The 17,420-nt window shown below is 46.4% G+C and overlaps 1 protein-coding gene across 1 annotated transcript in view; it reads left to right on the top strand.

Annotated features, from left to right (window-relative positions):
- LOC117530545 (NACHT, LRR and PYD domains-containing protein 3-like) overlaps positions 1-17,420 on the top strand; it is a 55,922-nt gene that overhangs the window by 19,830 nt on the left and 18,672 nt on the right. The window contains exons 4-6 of the mRNA XM_034193440.1: positions 8,063-8,141; positions 8,660-8,861; positions 12,641-14,438. Coding sequence (XP_034049331.1) covers positions 8,063-8,141; positions 8,660-8,861; positions 12,641-14,438 — 2,079 coding nt within the window. The remainder of the gene's footprint in view (positions 1-8,062; positions 8,142-8,659; positions 8,862-12,640; positions 14,439-17,420) is intronic.

The raw sequence follows: 17,420 nt of genomic DNA, 5'->3' as shown, positions 1-17,420 counted from the left end.
AGGAGTGAACACACCTTGGAGAGCTGTTGCACCAAGTGGACTGACATGAATCATGGCTCCAACACAAGAGATGTCAGTTGAAACAAAGGAGAGGATTATCAAACTCTTAAAAGAGAGTAAATCATCATGCAATGTTGCAAAAGATGTTGGTTGTTCACAGTCAGCTGTGTCTAAACTCTGGACCAAATACAAACAACATGGGAAGGTTGTTAAAGGCAAACATACTGGTAGACCAAGGAAGACATCAAAGCATCAAGACAGAAAACTTAAAGCAATATGTCTCAAAAATCCAAAAATGCACAACAAAACAAATGAGGAACGAATGGGAGGAAACTGGAGTCAACGTCTATGACTGAACTGTAAGAAACCGCCTAAAGGAAATGGGATTTACATACAGAAAAGCTAAACGAAAGCCATCATTAACACCTAAACAGAATAAACTGTTGTGTGGGCCGCTGAAGAGGAGGTACTGCTGGCCCACCACCACCAGATGGCGCCCTGCTTGGAATGCGGGCTTCAAGCACGAGAGGGCGCCAGAGCCACTGGGAGTGACAGCTGTCACTCATCCTCAGGACCAGCTGTCACTCATTCATCATCATCACCATCACCATAAAGGCCGGACTGCAACTCCACCTCCTCGCCGAGAAATCACCTACCATTCAGGTACTTTTCTCTGCTGACTCAAAACGAGTAATAATCTGAACTTCTTTTGCAGCCGTTATCCTGTGGTGTTTGCCTTATCTATGGGATTGGCGTTTGGTGTGATCAGCGACGGCTTCGCTTCACACTCCAATCAGATAAGTGGTTAGACAGGAGCTGCACGAGTGTGTGATTGGAGGTGGAGGTTCTCCCTCCTTTACTGAACACTGACTGTGGGATTACTGAGTGTGCGAACTCATACTCATCAGGACTGTCTCTGTTTTCTGCCAGCAGTACTGGGTCTGACTGCTGAAGACAGCGGCCACCTGGGGCGCAGGGCTTGGCGGCTCCGGTGTTCTTCAGCTCCGTTGGTGGTGGAAGCTGTGTGGGGATCCAGCTCTTCTCTCGCCAGGCGTCTTCTATCGTCGAGCCTGCCCACACGTCACCTGGTGTATGATTGACAGTCCACCATATTGTTATTGTCTGTACATCGTTGTGCGATTCACAACATTAAATTGTTACTTTTGGCTTATCCATTGTCCGTTCATTACCACCCCCTGTTGTGGGTCCGTGTCACGACACTTTCACAACATAAACAAGGTTACAATGGGCTAAGGAAAAGCAATCGTGGACTGTGGATGACTGGATGAAAGTGATATTCAGTGATGAATCTCAAATCTGCATTGGGCAAGGTGATGATGCTGGAACTTTTGTTTGGTGCCGTTCCAATGAGATTTATAAAGATGACTGCCTGAAGAGAACATCTAAATTTCCACAGTCATTGATGATATGGGGCTGCATGTCAGGTAAAGGCACTGGGGAGATGGCTGTCATTACATCATCAATAAATGCACAAGTTTACGTTGATATTTTGGACAATTGAAAGGATGTTTGGGGATGATGAAATCATTTTTCAAGATGATAATGCATCTTGCCATAGAGCAAAAACCTTGCAAAAAGACACATAGGATCAATGTCATGGCATAGGGTCAATGTCAACGAGCAGATCTGATTTGATGCAGGTTTTAGTTTGGGGGATGGAAATTTACAGGGTGATTCCATAATTTATTCCTCAGAATTGAGTGATTCCATATTTTTTTCCTCTGCTTGGTCTAAAAAAGTAACCATTACTGACTGTCACAATCTTTTTTTTCTTGATTTCTTATAGTGTTTCTTAAAGCCAGAAAGTTGCCATTTGAAATGACTTTAGTTTTGTGTCATGTCTGTGATCTGCTTTTTTTCCACAAAATTAAACAACTGAATGAACATCCTCCGAGGCCGGTGATTCCGTAATTTTTGCCAGGGGTTGTAGGGGAAAGAGGTGTGCCAAGTGTAAGGCATGTATTGTGAAATGGAACAACACTGCATAGGTTTTTACCATTTAATGACTAGGCGGAAATCTAGAATTCTAATTAAGCCCATACCATTTGGTCCTATTTGACTTAATTCATATACCTGACTGTAACTCAATATGCAACAACTGTATCAAAGCAATATATATATACACTGTATATATATATATATATATACACTGTATATATATATATATATATATATGTATATGTGTGTGCGCATGTGTGCCTATATAGGCCTATATGCAATAGAAAACATTAACTCAACGTATTCATGTTTTGACCAAAAACATTGTTTAATAGAAAATAAACACACTTTACAAACTTAAAGGAACTTGGACTTCTTTAGGACTTCAGAACTTTCATTAACATCTCCTCAGTGCTGCTTTTGATACTGTTGACCATAAAATTTTATTACAGAGATTAGAGCATGCCATAGGTATTAAAGGCACTGCGCTGCGGTGGTTTGAATCATATTTGTCTAATAGATTACAATTTGTTCATGTAAATGGGGAATCTTCTTCACAGACTAAAGTTAATTATGGAGTTCCACAAGGTTCTGTGCTAGGACCAATTTTATTCACTTTATACATGCTTCCCTTAGGCAGTATTATTAGACGGTATTGCTTAAATTTTCATTGTTATGCAGATGATACCCAGCTTTATCTATCCATGAAGCCAGAGGACACACACCAATTAGCTAAACTGCAGGATTGTCTTACAGACATAAAAACATGGATGACCTCTAATTTCCTGCTTTTAAACTCAGATAAAACTGAAGTTATTGTACTTGGCCCCACAAATCTTAGAAACATGGTGTCTAACCAGATCCTTACTCTGGATGGCATTACCCTGACCTCTAGTAATACTGTGAGAAATCTTGGAGTCATTTTTGATCAGGATATGTCATTCAAAGCGCATATTAAACAAATATGTAGGACTGCTTTTTTGCATTTACGCAATATCTCTAAAATTAGAAAGGTCTTGTCTCAGAGTGATGCTGAAAAACTAATTCATGCATTTATTTCCTCTAGGCTGGACTATTGTAATTCATTATTATCAGGTTGTCCTAAAAGTTCCCTAAAAAGCCTTCAGTTAATTCAAAATGCTGCAGCTAGAGTACTAACGGGGACTAGAAGGAGATAGCATATCTCACCCATATTGGCCTCTCTTCATTGGCTTCCTGTTAATTCTAGAATAGAATTTAAAATTCTTCTTCTTACTTATAAGGTTTTGAATAATCAGGTCCCATCTTATCTTAGGGACCATATCACCCCAATAGAGCGCTTCGCTCTCAGACTGCAGGCTTACTTGTAGTTCCTAGGGTTTGTAAGAGTAGAATGGGAGGCAGAGCCTTCAGCTTTCAGGCTCCTCTCCTGTGGAACCAGCTCCCAATTCAGATCAGGGAGACAGACACCCTCTCTACTTTTAAGATTAGGCTTAAAACTTTCCTTTTTGCTAAAGCTTATAGTTAGGGCTGGATCAGGTGACCCTGAACCATCCCTTAGTTATGCTGCTAAGACGTAGACTGCTGGGGGGTTCCCATGATGCACTGTTTCTTTCTCTTTTTGCTCTGTATGCACCACTCTGCATTTAATCATTAGTGATCGATCTCTGCTCCCCTCCACAGCATGTCTTTTTCCTGGTTCTCTCCTTCAGCCCCAACCAGTCCCAGCAGAAGACTGCCCCTCCCTGAGCCTGGTTCTGCTGGAGGTTTCTTCCTGTTAAAAGGGAGTTTTTCCTTCCCACTGTAGCCAAGTGCTTGCTCACAGGGGGTCCTTTTGACCGTTGGGGTTTTACATAATTATTGTATGGCCTTGCCTTACAATATAAAGCGCCTTGGGGCAACTGTTTGTTGTGATTTGGCGCTATATAAAAAAAAATTGATTGATTGATTGATTGATTAACAGCATGGTAATGTCCATCAAAGCCTGCTGGTAGAATTAGATTGGTTTGTTGTACTCCAAATAAAGTAGAAATTGTATGTTGCCAGCAGAGTTTGCGGTTTAATTTTGTTAAAATATGCATCACATGAACTGGAAAATTATTATTTTGAACATAATATGATAAACATATAATGTGATGTGGTTACCTGAGTATTCTTGCACCAAGCTGCTGAAGCACAACCACATGCCCCACCGCAAAACATCCCGCCTCTTCGACATCGGCACTGCCTGGTGCTGCACTGCGTTCCACTCTCCTTGCATCCACAGGTCGTCAGCTCCAAAGATCTTGCCTGTAATGGTTCTTTGGTTAAAAGCTTGGGTACCAGCACACCATCCTTCATATGCCAACCACAACTAGTTGGTGAGGGAAGCTGTGGATGAGACACTAGTGATTGTTTCCAAATCTTTGTTTGATAGTGTGCCCTCATGAGGTGCAGAGACAAGGCATCCTTTGTTGGAGGTAAAGTATCCACATTGGCTTTCACCTTCCGAAACAGGGCACATCAAACCTCATGGATTGATTCACTGCTTGATTTTGGGTCATACAGTTTGCATACAAATTGTTCTGCCATGCGTAGAGTGTCTGGACTTGGCATTTCTTCCTCACCAAAGTTTTGAAGAAGATGAGGATACTGCTGGAACACTTTCCATGCAGTCCTTTTTCCAATACCAGTGAACTTGTTGTGAAAGTGTAGGAACACGGACCCACAACAGGGGGCGCAAATGAACGGACAATGGAGGAAGTCAAATAATAACACTTTACTGTTGTGAATGAGCACAACAAACACGGCAGATCACAATAGAATGCAATGAAGTCAATTCACAGAATGTGTCATGTGGACAGGCTCGAAGATAAGAGACGTCTGTCCAAAGCAGAACCGGAACCACACGATTTCCTCTGCCACCGAACCCCGGGAATACTGGAGCCGCCGAGTCCCGAACTCCCAGGTGGCCACTGCCTCCGCTTGTCGGATCTGGTACTGCTGGCGAGGAGCAAAAACAGTTAGATGTGGGTGCGTTTACACCCAGCAACACTTATGGTGGGAAATCCACCTCCACCTCTCATCAGAAAACTGGTATGTGTAGGAGTATGAGTACTTATCAAAAAGGTTGGTGAAAAGTCCAACTCAGTCTCCAGCTGCAAGTACTCACTGACTACTGTCAAAACACAAAGCAACAATGTTTACTGTCTGAAAGACAACACAACGGCTGAGTACGTTACCTCCTAAGAAGAGCGATATCTCGGCAAAGAGGTGGAGATGTCGTCTTGCTGATATACAAATGAAGATCAGATGATTGGTGACAGCTGTCATAGGTGATAAGTGACAGCTGTCACCCCGGCTGCTCCTGTGAGGCGGCAGCGCCCTCTTGTGCCTGGAGCCCGCACTCCAGGCAGGGTGCCCTCTGGTGGTGGTGGGCCAGCAGTACCTCCTCTTCAGCGGCCCACACAACAGGACCCCCCCCTCAACGGGCGCCTCCTGGCGCCCGACCAGGCTTGTCCGGGTGGCGGCGGTAGAAATCGGGCAGGAGGGCCGGGTCTAGGGATGTAACGATGTAACGGTCCTGCAGTTTAGGGGAGTCCACTTTGAGGGGAATGTCCTTTGTTGACAACCACACCTCCTGCCCTGGCTGATATGCAGGGGCCGGGGTCCGCCGGCGGTCTGCATGGGCTTTTGCCCTCGTCCGGGCCTTCAGCAAGGCAGAACGGGCGGCGCGCCACACCCGACGGCACTTCCGCAGGTGGGCCTGGACCGAGGGCACACCGACCTCTCCCTCGACCACTGGAAACAACGGGGGCTGGTACCCCAGACACACCTCAAAAGGGGAGAGGCCGGTGGCAGAAGACACCTGGCTGTTATGGGCATACTCGATCCAGGCCAAATGGGTACTCCAGGCCGCCGGGTGCGCGGCCGTCACGCAGCGCAGGGCCTGTTCCACTTCCTGATTGGCCCGTTCTGCCTGCCCGTTGGTCTGAGGTTGATACCCGGACGAGAGACTCACCGTGGCCCCCAGTTCCCGGCAGAAGCTCCTCCAGACCTGCGAGGAGAACTGGGGACCGCGATCGGAGACGATGTCTGTTGGAATCCCATGCAGCCGGACGACGTGGTGGACCAGGAGGTCTGCAGTCTCCTGGGCCGTCGGGAGCTTCGGGAGGGCCACGAAGTGGGCCGCCTTGGAGAATCGGTCCACTATCGTGAAGATGGTGGTGTTGCCCTGGGACGGCGGGAGGCCCGTGACAAAATCCAGGCCGATGTGGGACCAGGGGCGGTGAGGCACAGGAAGCAGCTGGAGCAGTCCCGGTGCCCTGCGGTGGTCTGCCTTGCCCCTGGCGCAGGTGGTGCAGGCCTGGATATAATCCCGGACGTCGGCCTCCAGGGACGCCCACCAGAAGTGCTGCCGGACAACTGCCACGGTTCTTCGCACCCCTGGATGACAGGAGAGCTTGGAACCGTGACAGAAGTCCAAGACTGCAGCCCTTGCCTCTGGTGGGACGTAAAGTTTGTTCTTCGGCCCGGTTCCGGGGTCCGGGCTCCGTGCCAGGGCCTCCCGGATGGTCTTCTCCACGTCCCAGGTGAGGGTGGCCACGATAGCGGACTCCGGGATGATAGGTTCCGGTGGATCCGACAGCTCGGTTTTGACTTGATTGCTAAAATGTCATGGAAACATGATGGACTATTTCGGTCGCAAGTTAGCTGTGCTGACGTCCAGGCTGGTCCCTGGGAGGGAACTGTCCTCCAGGTAGTTCCGTGTTTGCAGTGACAGATGGCCAAAAGGACACTCAGGTGAAGTCCAGCGTCAGAACTAAACAGACTGCATGAGTCAAATCCAGATGAGGCACTGAAACTGGACTTACCCCAGTTGTCCCCTCAACCTTAAGGACTAAGACGGTTGTTCCTGACCCCGTCAGACAAAGTCATCTCCAATGAGCAGTTATCATCTCTGGGTGATTGTGGAATTCATCATCATGAAAGAGTGATTTTAGTTCCAACATTGTCTTTGGACCTGCATATACAAGAAGCGATCTAGATGGACTGTCTTCATGTCCACAGCATTTAAAGGACTCAACCGATGCTGGTGATGTCCAATGGTCCCACATTGATTCATGGCTGTAATCTAATGTTTTGTGGTCTGATCCATAAAAGTACAAGATGTTCAGAAGACAACAGCCAGGTTTGAACCAGACTGAGGACGTTTGGTCGGGTCTCTCCTTCAGTTGTCTTCTTGTAACTACAGGAGCAGATTCTCAGGTTTTGTTTGACATTAGATGGTGAATTAGGGACAGAACATGTTAAATCTTGTGACCCTCACGTGTTGTCTCAGGATACTTTATAATTTAACTTTTTTAAACAGGCAGAAGACAAATGATTTGACTTGTTGACATTTTGAGAAAAGCTTCCAGTTGGACAGAATATATCAGTTTCTACAGAAAGGACATAATTTACATCTGGAAGCTGTGAGGAAACTTTCCATCCTTGGTGTGGAAAAGCCCCAGTTTAGACTTCAAGGTCTTGATGAACCTCGTTGGATTCTTGGACTTGGTGGTTGTCAAAGTCCACATTTGGTTTGCTGCTTTCACAACCATCTGATTTGGACAGAAAGAGACGACTCTAAGGAAATTGTTTCCATTTATGGGGTGCAGAGATTTCCCGACCTGCTGGAATCACTTAGAGGGAGGAGGTTCATTGGTACCAGCAAGCTGTGAGGAGACAGAACAGGACATGGAAATCTGTAAATTAACAGCAGCTGCGTGAACGTATCCTGAGTTCCTGATCATTCACTTTGATCCTCACTGCAGACAACAGAAACATAGACAGGAAGTCAACATTTAACATCTTCAGTCAGGATTGAAGCTCCTCATTTAGTGGTGCTGATGGAGGAGCCGTCACTGTTTCTGGCACGGCGGGCCGTCCTGCCAAGACTGTGGAAGGGAAACACAACCAACAAGGTCAGTGTGTGGTCCTGTGTGGATGGACAGTCAAGTCCGCTGTGGGACTCTCAGGGGGACCAACAAGAAGACCAGGAAAACCAGTCTGAGTGTTCAGACCAATGATGCAGGTTGATGTGAACTTGAAGCTGTTTCTGTTCAGACATCATTTGAGTAAACTATTTCGGATTGGTCCACAGAGTGAAGCAGCAGAGCTCAGAGGTTCTCAGGGTTCCATCTGCTCAGCAGCATCAAAGAGGCCTGAACCACATGTTTACGGTCTGTTGACGTCCATCTGATATTATCATTGGACAGTTTGTTCATGTCTCCATGCTGCAGCAACAAACACTTTGATGATGTTTATTCTCATATTTATGTTTATCAGTGCATCATTCATGGATTCATCAACAATGATGGACTTGATTCTTTATAAAGTAGTATAAACAAAAAATCTTTGGAATTTTGTTTATGCTACTTACTTTATTTTTTTTTAATTATCAGACGGGAATGTTCATGTGCTTGTCCACTCAGCTGTGTAAAGAAAGCTGGTAGTGAAAGTAAAGATATGTATTATTTGTGCTTAACATCAAAATGTTACATTATTTTGTGAAATTCTGATTTTGACAGTTTAGAAAAATTATTTAAAGGATTTAACTTTTCAGTCTGTTTTTAATTGAACTGGATTTTCTGAACAAAATCAGGAGAATCCCACACAGTGAAAAATATAATGTGGAGACAAAATCCACATTTGTAGCAAGGTAATGAGTTTCTTCGTCCATGTTGATGTTTTGCTGCAGAACATCGAGGAGAACATGGTGACGTTTGTTAAAGATGAGCTGAAGATGATCCAGAAGGTTCTCCTGACAAATGATGCAGAATACTTGGAGAGTCAGAGTGAGGATGAGGAGCAGAGGAGCAGCAGACTGGTTTTCCTGGACCTCACAGTGATCTTCATGAGGAGAATGAATTATGATGAGCTGGCTGACTGTCTGCAGAGCAGTAAGAGGACTTCTGTCCACATTTAACACAGATGCTTGTCATGTTTCCACTCCGCTCTGGCCCGGTCAAGTTTTGTCCCCTATTTTTATCTGGACATGATATTTTAGTCATTTGTCTAGTCTCATCTTAGTTTGGTTCTGTTTTTCTCTTTTCTTTGGTAATACATTTGTCAGTAGTTATATTTTTGGTTTATCAGTTATTTCCTGTTCATCATATGAGGTCTGTTAGAAAAGTATCGGACCTTTTTATTTTTTGCAAAAACCTGATGGATTTGAATCACATGTGCTTGCATCAGCCAACCTTGAACCTTCGTGCGCATGTGTGAACTTTTTCACACCTGTCAATTGCGTCATTTCCTGGTAAGCAGCCTTTGTGTGAGGATTGCGCAGTGCGCTCGGCGGATTTTCATTTCAAGGAAAAAGACGGAACGACTGGAGCAGTGCTGCATCAAATTTTGCCAGCAACTGGGCGACAGCCAGGTGGAAACCATTCAGAAGATTCAGATGGTTTTCGGTGACGATGCTCTGGGCATCACACAGATTAAGGAGCGGTACAACCGGTTTAAAGACATCCGCACAACGGTGGAGAGCGAGCCGCGCTCCGGTCAGCCATCAACATGCTGAAATGACCAGATCATTTCCAAAGTGAACGCTGTGGTGATGCAGGACCGCACTTTTTCGGCACATTCTATTGTGACAGAAGATTTGGCCATGAAAAGAGTGGCGGTGAAATTTGTGCCGATGGCTTCGGCACAAAGCTGCTGATGGCGGAGCAAAAGCAACTTCGTGTTGAAGTCTCACAGGACATGCTGTGACATGCCCACCTCTTCCAAAATTTCTCAGATAGTCACACGACTGAAAAGTCACAGAAAGCCGCCTGAATCATTCAAATGGTTTCCACCTGGCTGTCGCCCAGTTTCTGGCAAAATTTGATGCGGCGCTGCTCCAGTCGCTCTGTCTTTTTCCTTGAAATGAAAATCCGCCAAGCACACTGCACAATCCTCATACAAAGGCTGCTTACCAGGAAATGACGCAATCGACAAGTGTGAAAAAGTTCATGCATGTGCACGAAGGTTCAAGGTTGGCTGATGCAAGCACACGTGATTCAAATCCATCAGGTTTTTGCAAAAAATAAAAAGGTCCGATACTTTTCTTACAGACCTCGTATTTTAGTCATGTGTCTAGTTTCAGTCCTGTCATTGTATAATCATTCGTTTTATCTCCTGTTTGCTTTTCTTTTTTCTTATGTTGAATTGTCTGTTTATTATTACTCTTGTCACATGTGAGTTCTGTTCTAGGATGTCTTAGCATTTATTTTCTTGTTGACCCTCTTTTTACAACCCCTGGCAATAATTATGGAATCACCGGCCTCGGAGGATGTTCATTCAGTTGTTTAATTTTGTAGAAAAAAAGCAGATCACAGACATGACACAAAACTAAAGTCATTTCAAATGGCAACTTTCTGGCTTTAAGAAACACTATAAGAAATCAAGAAAAAAAATTGTGGCAGTCAGTAACGGTTACTTTTTTAGACCAAGCAGAGGGAAAAAAAAATATGGACTCACTCAATTCTGAGGAATAAATTATGGAATCACCCCGTAAATTTTAATCCCCAAAACTAACACCTGCATCAAATCAGATCTGCTCGTTAGTCTGCATCTAAAAAGGAGTGATCACACCTTGGAGAGCTGTTGCACCAAGTGGACTGACATGAATCATGGCTCCAAAACGAGAGATGTCAATTGAAACAAAGGAGAGGATTATCAAACTCTTAAAAGAGGGTAAATCATCACGCAATGTTGCAAAAGATGTTGGTTGTTCACAGTCAGCTGTGTCTAAACTCTGGACCAAATACAAACAACATGGGAAGGTTGTTAAAGGCAAACATACTGGTAGACCAAGGAAGACATCAAAGCATCAAGACAGAAAACTTAAAGCAGTATGTCTCAAAAATTGAAAATGCACAACAAAACAAATGAGGAATGAATGGGAGGAAACTGGAGTCAACATCTGTGACCGAACTGTAAGAAACCGCCTAAAAGAAATGGGATTTACATACAGAAAAGCTAAACGAAAGCCATCATTAACACCTAAACAGAAAAAAACAAAGTTACAATGGGCTAAGGAAAAGCAATCGTGGACTGTGGATGACTGGATGAAAGTCATATTCAGTGATGAATCTCAAATCTGCATTGGGCAAGGTGATGATGCTGGAACTTTTGTTTGGTGCCGTTCCAATGAGATTTATAAAGATGACTGCCTGAAGAGAACATGTAAATTTCCACAGTTATTGATGATATGGGGCTGCATGTCAGGTAAAGGCACTGGGGAGATGACTGTCATTACATCATCAATAAATGCACAAGTTTACGTTGATATTTTGGACACTTTTCTTATCCCATCAATTGAAAGGATGTTTGGGGATGATGAAATCATTTTTCAAGATGATAATGCATCTTGCCATAGAGCAAAAACTGTGAAAACATTCCTTGCAAAAAGACACATAGGGTCAGTGTCATGGCCTGCAAATAGTCCGGATCTTAATCCAATTGACAATCTTTGGTGGAAGTTGAAGAAAATGGTCCATGACAAGGCTCCAACCTGCAAAGCTGATCTGGCAACAGCAATCAGAGAAAGTTGGAGCCAGATTGATGAAGAGTACTGTTTGTCACTCATTAAGTCCATGCCTCAGAGACTGCAAGCTGTTATAAAAGCCATAGGTGGTGCAACAAAATACTAGTGATATGTTGGAGCGTTCTTTTGTTTTACATGATTCCATAATTTTTTCCTCAGAATTGAGTGAGTCCATATTTTTTTCCCTCTGCTTGGTCTAAAAAAGTAACCGTTACTGACTGCCACAATTTTTTTCCTGATTTCTTATAGTGTTTCTTAAAGCCAGAAAGTTGCCATTTGAAATGACTTTAGTTTTGTGTCATGTCTGTGATCTGCTTTTTTTCTACAAAATTAAACAACTGAATGAACATCCTCCGAGGCCGGTGATTCTATAATTTTTGCCAGGGGTTGTAGTTCTTGCATTTGGTTGCTGATTTTACTCTTTGGTGTTAGGTATTTATTTTATTTCTTATTTATTAGATCTTGGGTTTTGTTCACCTTTGTTTTGATATTTTATTTCGATCACTGTGGTTACAGGTTCATTTTTTAGTTGGGTCTTGTTCACTTTGCTTTTTGTCTTACTGCACTCTCTTGTCTGGTGTTCAGGGTTTGGTATGGGTGTGTCGTCTCCCTTTAGTTTGCCACACCCCTTCCAGACAGTTCTCCCACACCTGTGTCTTCTTCCCCCCTAATCACCTGCCCTATTTAAGGCTTTTGAGTTCACCACTTCTCCGCCAGTTTGTTGTGAATTCTCGTGCACGGTCCAGCCTCTGTTTTGCCTTGCCATGAATTTTTTTTTTTTTTTTGGGCCTTGCACCTACCTCAGCCCTTGTACTTTGTCTTCTGGTTTTTGGAACTGTGCTTGTTTTTGACCACACCTCTGCTTTACTCCTGCCTCTACCACCACTCCTCTGACAGCCACCCTGTGTACTGTAGCCCAGCCTGGTATTTTTTTTTTTAGATAAAGCATTTTCACTCATACCTCTGTGTAATGAGTCTGCATTTGTGTTCAACCACCTCCTATGCTACGCCAACCCCAGTTCCCTGATAACACTAAATGACATGTGAACTTTGTTCATTTGAAATATATTCATGTATGAATTCTGTCAGGAAAACAGGAAGTGATGTCATCATTCAGTAACTGATCTGTGCTGTTTGTTCTTTCAGGAACTCGTGCTGATGTTTGTCGTCTTAAATTCAAATCTAAGGTGAAGCAGAAGTTTGAGCGTGTGTTTGAGGGGATCTCAACAGCAGGAAAGATGACTCTTCTGAAGGAGATCTACACAGAGCTCTACATCACAGAGGGCGGGGCTTCAGAGGTCAACCAGGAACATGAGGTCAGACAGATTGAAGCAGCATCCAGGAAAACAGACACACCACAAAGAACCATCACATGTGAAGACATCTTTAAAGCCTCAGCTGACACACAGCCACCAATCAGAACAGTGCTGACAAAGGGCGTGGCCGGCATTGGGAAAACAGTCTTAACACAGACGTGGACTCTGGACTGGGCTGAAGGACAAACCAACCAGGACCTCCACTTCATATTTCCATTCACTTTCAGAGAGCTGAATGTGCTGAAAGAGGAGAAGTTCAGCTTGGTGGAACTTGTTCATCACTTCTTTCCTGAAATCAAAGAAGCAGGAATCTGCAGCTTCCAGCACTTCCAGGTCTTGATCATCTTGGATGGTCTGGATGAGTGTCACCTCCCTCTGGACTTCCACAGCAATGACATCCTGACTGATGCCACAAAGTCGAGCTCAGTGGATGTTCTGCTGACAAACCTCATCAGGAGGAACCTGTTTCCCTCTGCTCGCCTCTGGATCACCACACGACCTGCAGCAGCCAGTCAGATCCCTCCTGAGTGTGTGGACATGGTGACAGAGGTCAGAGGCTTCACTGACCCTCAGAAGGAGGAGTACTTCAGGAAGAGATTCAGAGATGAGGAGCAGTCCAGAAGAATCATCTCCCACGTGAAGAAATCACAAAGCCTCCACATCATGTGTCACATCCCAGTCTTCTGCTGGATCACTGCTACAGTGCTGGAGGACATGTTGGACACCAGAGGAACACAAGAGCTGCCTGAGACCCTGACTGAGATGTACATCTACTACCTGGTGGTTCAGTCCAAAGTGGAGAAGGTCAAGTATGATGGAGGAGCTGAGACAGATCCACTGTGGAATCCAGAGAACAGGGAGATGATTGTGTCTCTGGGAAAACTGGCTTTTGAGCAGCTGCAGAAAGGGAACCTGATCTTCTGTGAAGAGGACTTGACAGAGTGTGGCATCAATATCAGAGTAGCCTCAGTGTACTCGGGAGTCTTCACACAGACCTTTAGAGAGGAGAGAGGACTCTACCAGCACAAGGTCTTTTGCTTCATCCATCTGAGTGTTCAGGAGTTTCTGGCTGCTCTTTATGTCCATCTGAACTTTATCCAGTCTGGAGTCAATCTGCTGTCTAAAGAACGAACAGCATCCTGGTGGACTATAATATTTAAACCTAAGCTAACACATCTCCATCAGAGTGCTGTGGATGAAGCCTTACAGAGTCCAAATGGACACCTGGACTTGTTCCTGCGCTTCCTTCTGGGTCTTTCCCTGGAGACCAATCAAACTCTCCTACGGGGCCTGATGACACAGACAGACAGAATCTTAGAGCACAATCAGAAAACAATCGAGTACATCAAGAAGAAACTTGATGAGAATCTGTCTGCAGAGAGAAACATCAATCTGATCCACTGTCTGAATGAACTGAAGGATCGTTCTCTACTAGATCAGATCCAGCAGTTCCTAAACTCTGGAAGTTTCTCTGAAAGTGGTCTGTCTGGTTCTTATTTATCAGCTCTGGCCTTCATCTTACTGTCCTCAGATCAACTTCTGGACATGTTTGACCTGAAGAAATATGAACCTTCACATGAGGCTCTTCTGATGCTCCTGCCAGTGATCAAAGAATCTAAAAAAGTTTTGTAAGTACAAAGACACTTTCATACAAGTATTTGAATGCTGAGTGTAACGGATCACAAAACTCACAATTCAGATCAAGATTTAAAGTTATGGTTCAAGTCAAGATTTAAAGTCACAATTTGGATCATTTTCAGATCACAAAAAAAAAAAAAAGCTGAGGAGACAAAAATAACTGAGTTCTAAATTAAAAGTGTACAGCCACTAAGCTTTTTAAGATTTAAGCTTTAAAAAAATATATTTTTGTCACCACTATAATTTTATTTCTTAGTCTTTAAAGTTATAACTTTAGTCAGACAGCGTATGATTGTGTACCCCGGGAGATACTGTAGGAGGTGCCGTGTGGGAGTATGGAGTGAGGGGTCCCTTCTCAGGGCCATTCAATCTCTGTATTCACAAAGCTAGAGCTGTGTTCGGGTGCTCGGCAGTAAGTTGGACTCGTTTTCGTGGGGGTTGGCCTCCGCCAGGGCTGCGCCTTGTTACCAATCCTGTTGGTGATATTCATGGACAGGATACTGAGGTGTAGTCGGGAGGAGGAGGGTCTTCAATTTGGTGGACTCAGGGTCTCATCACTGCATTTGCAGATGATGTGGTCCTGTTGGCTTCATCAGCCTGTGACCTCCAGCACTCACTGGTTCTCTGCAGGAAACCGATGGATTGCCTGCTCCGGGTAGGGAATGAGGTTTTGCCTCAAATGAAGTAGTTCAAGTACCTTGGGGTCTTGTTCATGACAGTGGAGTATGAGACTGGTGTTGGGAAAGTGTAGGTACACGGACCCACAACAGGGGGCGCAAATGAACGGACAATGGAGGAAGTCAAATAACAACACTTTACTGTTGTGAATGGGCACAACAAACACAACAGATTACAACAATAGACAACAAGTCAAATCACAGAAGGTGTCGTGTGGGCAGGCTCGAAGATAGAAGACATCTGTCCAAAGCAGAACCGGAACCACACGATTTCCTCCGCCACCAGACCCCGGGAATACTGGAGCCGCCAAGTCCCGAACTCCCAGGTGGCCACTGCCTCCGCGTGTCGGACCTGGTACTGCTGGCGAGGAACAAAAAAAAAAACAATTAAATGTGGGCGCGTTTACACCCAGCAATCCACACGGTAGGGAAACTACCTCCACCTCTCGTTGGAAAGAGTCTGCTATATAATGCACAAAAGTCACAAAAGGTTACTGAAAAGATCTCACGGTCAGCTGAGAACGTTACCTTCCAGGTAGAACGATATCTCGGCAAAGAGGTGGAGACGTCGTCCTGCTGATGTACCCCTGCTGATCAGGTGATTGGTAACAGCTGTTGCAGGTGATGCGTGACAGCTGTCACCCTGGCTGCTCCTGTGAGGCGGCTGCGCCCTCTGGTGTCTGGAGCCCGCACTCCAGACAGGGCGCCCTCTGGTGGTGGGCCAGCAGTACCTCCTCTTCTGGCGGCCCACACAACAGGACCCCCCCCTCAACGGGCGCCTCCTGGCGCCCGACCAGGCTTGTCCGGGTGGCGGCGGTAGAAATCGGCCAGGAGGGCCGGGTCCAGGATGAAGCTCCTCTTCACCCAGGAGCGTTCTTCGGGACCGTACCCCTCCCAGTCCACCAAATACTGGTAGCCCCGGCCCATCCTACGGACATCCAAGAGCCGGCGTACAGTCCAAGCCGGCTCGCCATCGATGATCCGGGCAGGAGGCGGTGCCGGACCCGGAGTACAGAGGGGTGAGGTGTGATGCGGTTTGACACGGGATACATGGAAAACAGGATGGATCCGCAGTGAGGCCGGAAGCTGAAGCCTCACGGCGGCTGGACTGATGACCTTAAGGATCTTGAATGGGCCGATATAACGGTCCTGTAGCTTGGGGGAGTCCACTTTGAGGGGAATGTCCTTTGTGGATAACCACACCTCCTGCCCTGGCCGATACGCAGGGGCCGGGGTCCGCCGACGGTCTGCATGGGCTTTTGCCCTCGTCCGGGCCTTTAGCAAAGCAGAACGGGCGGCACGCCACACCCGACGGCACTTCCGTAGGTGGGCCTGGACCGAGGGCACACCGACCTCTCCCTCAACCACCGGAAACAACGGGGGCTGATACCCCAGACACACCTCAAAAGGGGAGAGGCCGGTGGCTGAAGACACCTGGCTGTTATGGGCATACTCGATCCAGGCCAAATGGGTACTCCAGGCCGCCGGGTGCGTGGCAGTCACGCAGCGCAAGGCCTGTTCCACCTCCTGGTTTACCCGTTCTGCTTGCCCGTTGGTCTGAGGGTGGTACCCGGACGAGAGACTCACCGTGGCCCCCAGTTCCCGGCAGAAGCTCCTCCAGACTTGCGAGGAGAACTGGGGACCGCGATCGGAGACGATGTCTGTTGGAATCCCATGCAGCCGGACGACGTGGTGGACAAGGAGGTCCGCTGTCTCCTGGGCTGTTGGGAGCTTCGGGAGGGCCACGAAGTGGGCCGCCTTGGAGAATCGGTCCACTATCGTGAGGATGGTGGTGTTACCCTGGGACAGCGGGAGGCCCGTGACAAAATCCAGGCCGATGTGGGACCAGGGGCGATGAGGCACAGGCAGCGGCTGGAGTAGTCCTGATGCCCTGCGATGGTCAGCCTTGCCCCTGGCGCAGGTGGTGCAGGCCTGGATATAATCCCGGACGTCGGCCTCTAGGGACACCCACCAGAAGCGCTGCCGGACAACTGCCACGGTTCTTCGCACCCCTGGATGACAGGAGAGCTTGGAGCTGTGACAGAAGTCCAGGACTGCAGCCCTAGCTTCTGGTGGGACGTATAGTTTGTTCTTCGGCCCAGTTCCGGGGTCCGGGCTTCGTGCCAGGGCCTCCCGGACGGTTCTCTCTACGTCCCAGGTGAGGGTGGCCACGATAGTGGACTCCGGGATGATGGGTTCCGGTGGATCCGACAACTCCGCTTTGACTTCATCTTCATGTACCCGGGACAAGGCATCCGATCTCTGGTTTTTGGTCCCGGGACGGTAGGTGATCCG

This window comes from Thalassophryne amazonica, chromosome 18, assembly GCF_902500255.1.
Source record: "Thalassophryne amazonica chromosome 18, fThaAma1.1, whole genome shotgun sequence".
In the NCBI taxonomy this organism is placed as follows: domain Eukaryota; kingdom Metazoa; phylum Chordata; class Actinopteri; order Batrachoidiformes; family Batrachoididae; genus Thalassophryne; species Thalassophryne amazonica.
The sequence above is the reverse complement of the archived record's forward strand: the minus strand, read 5'-3'. Positions and strand labels throughout refer to the sequence as shown.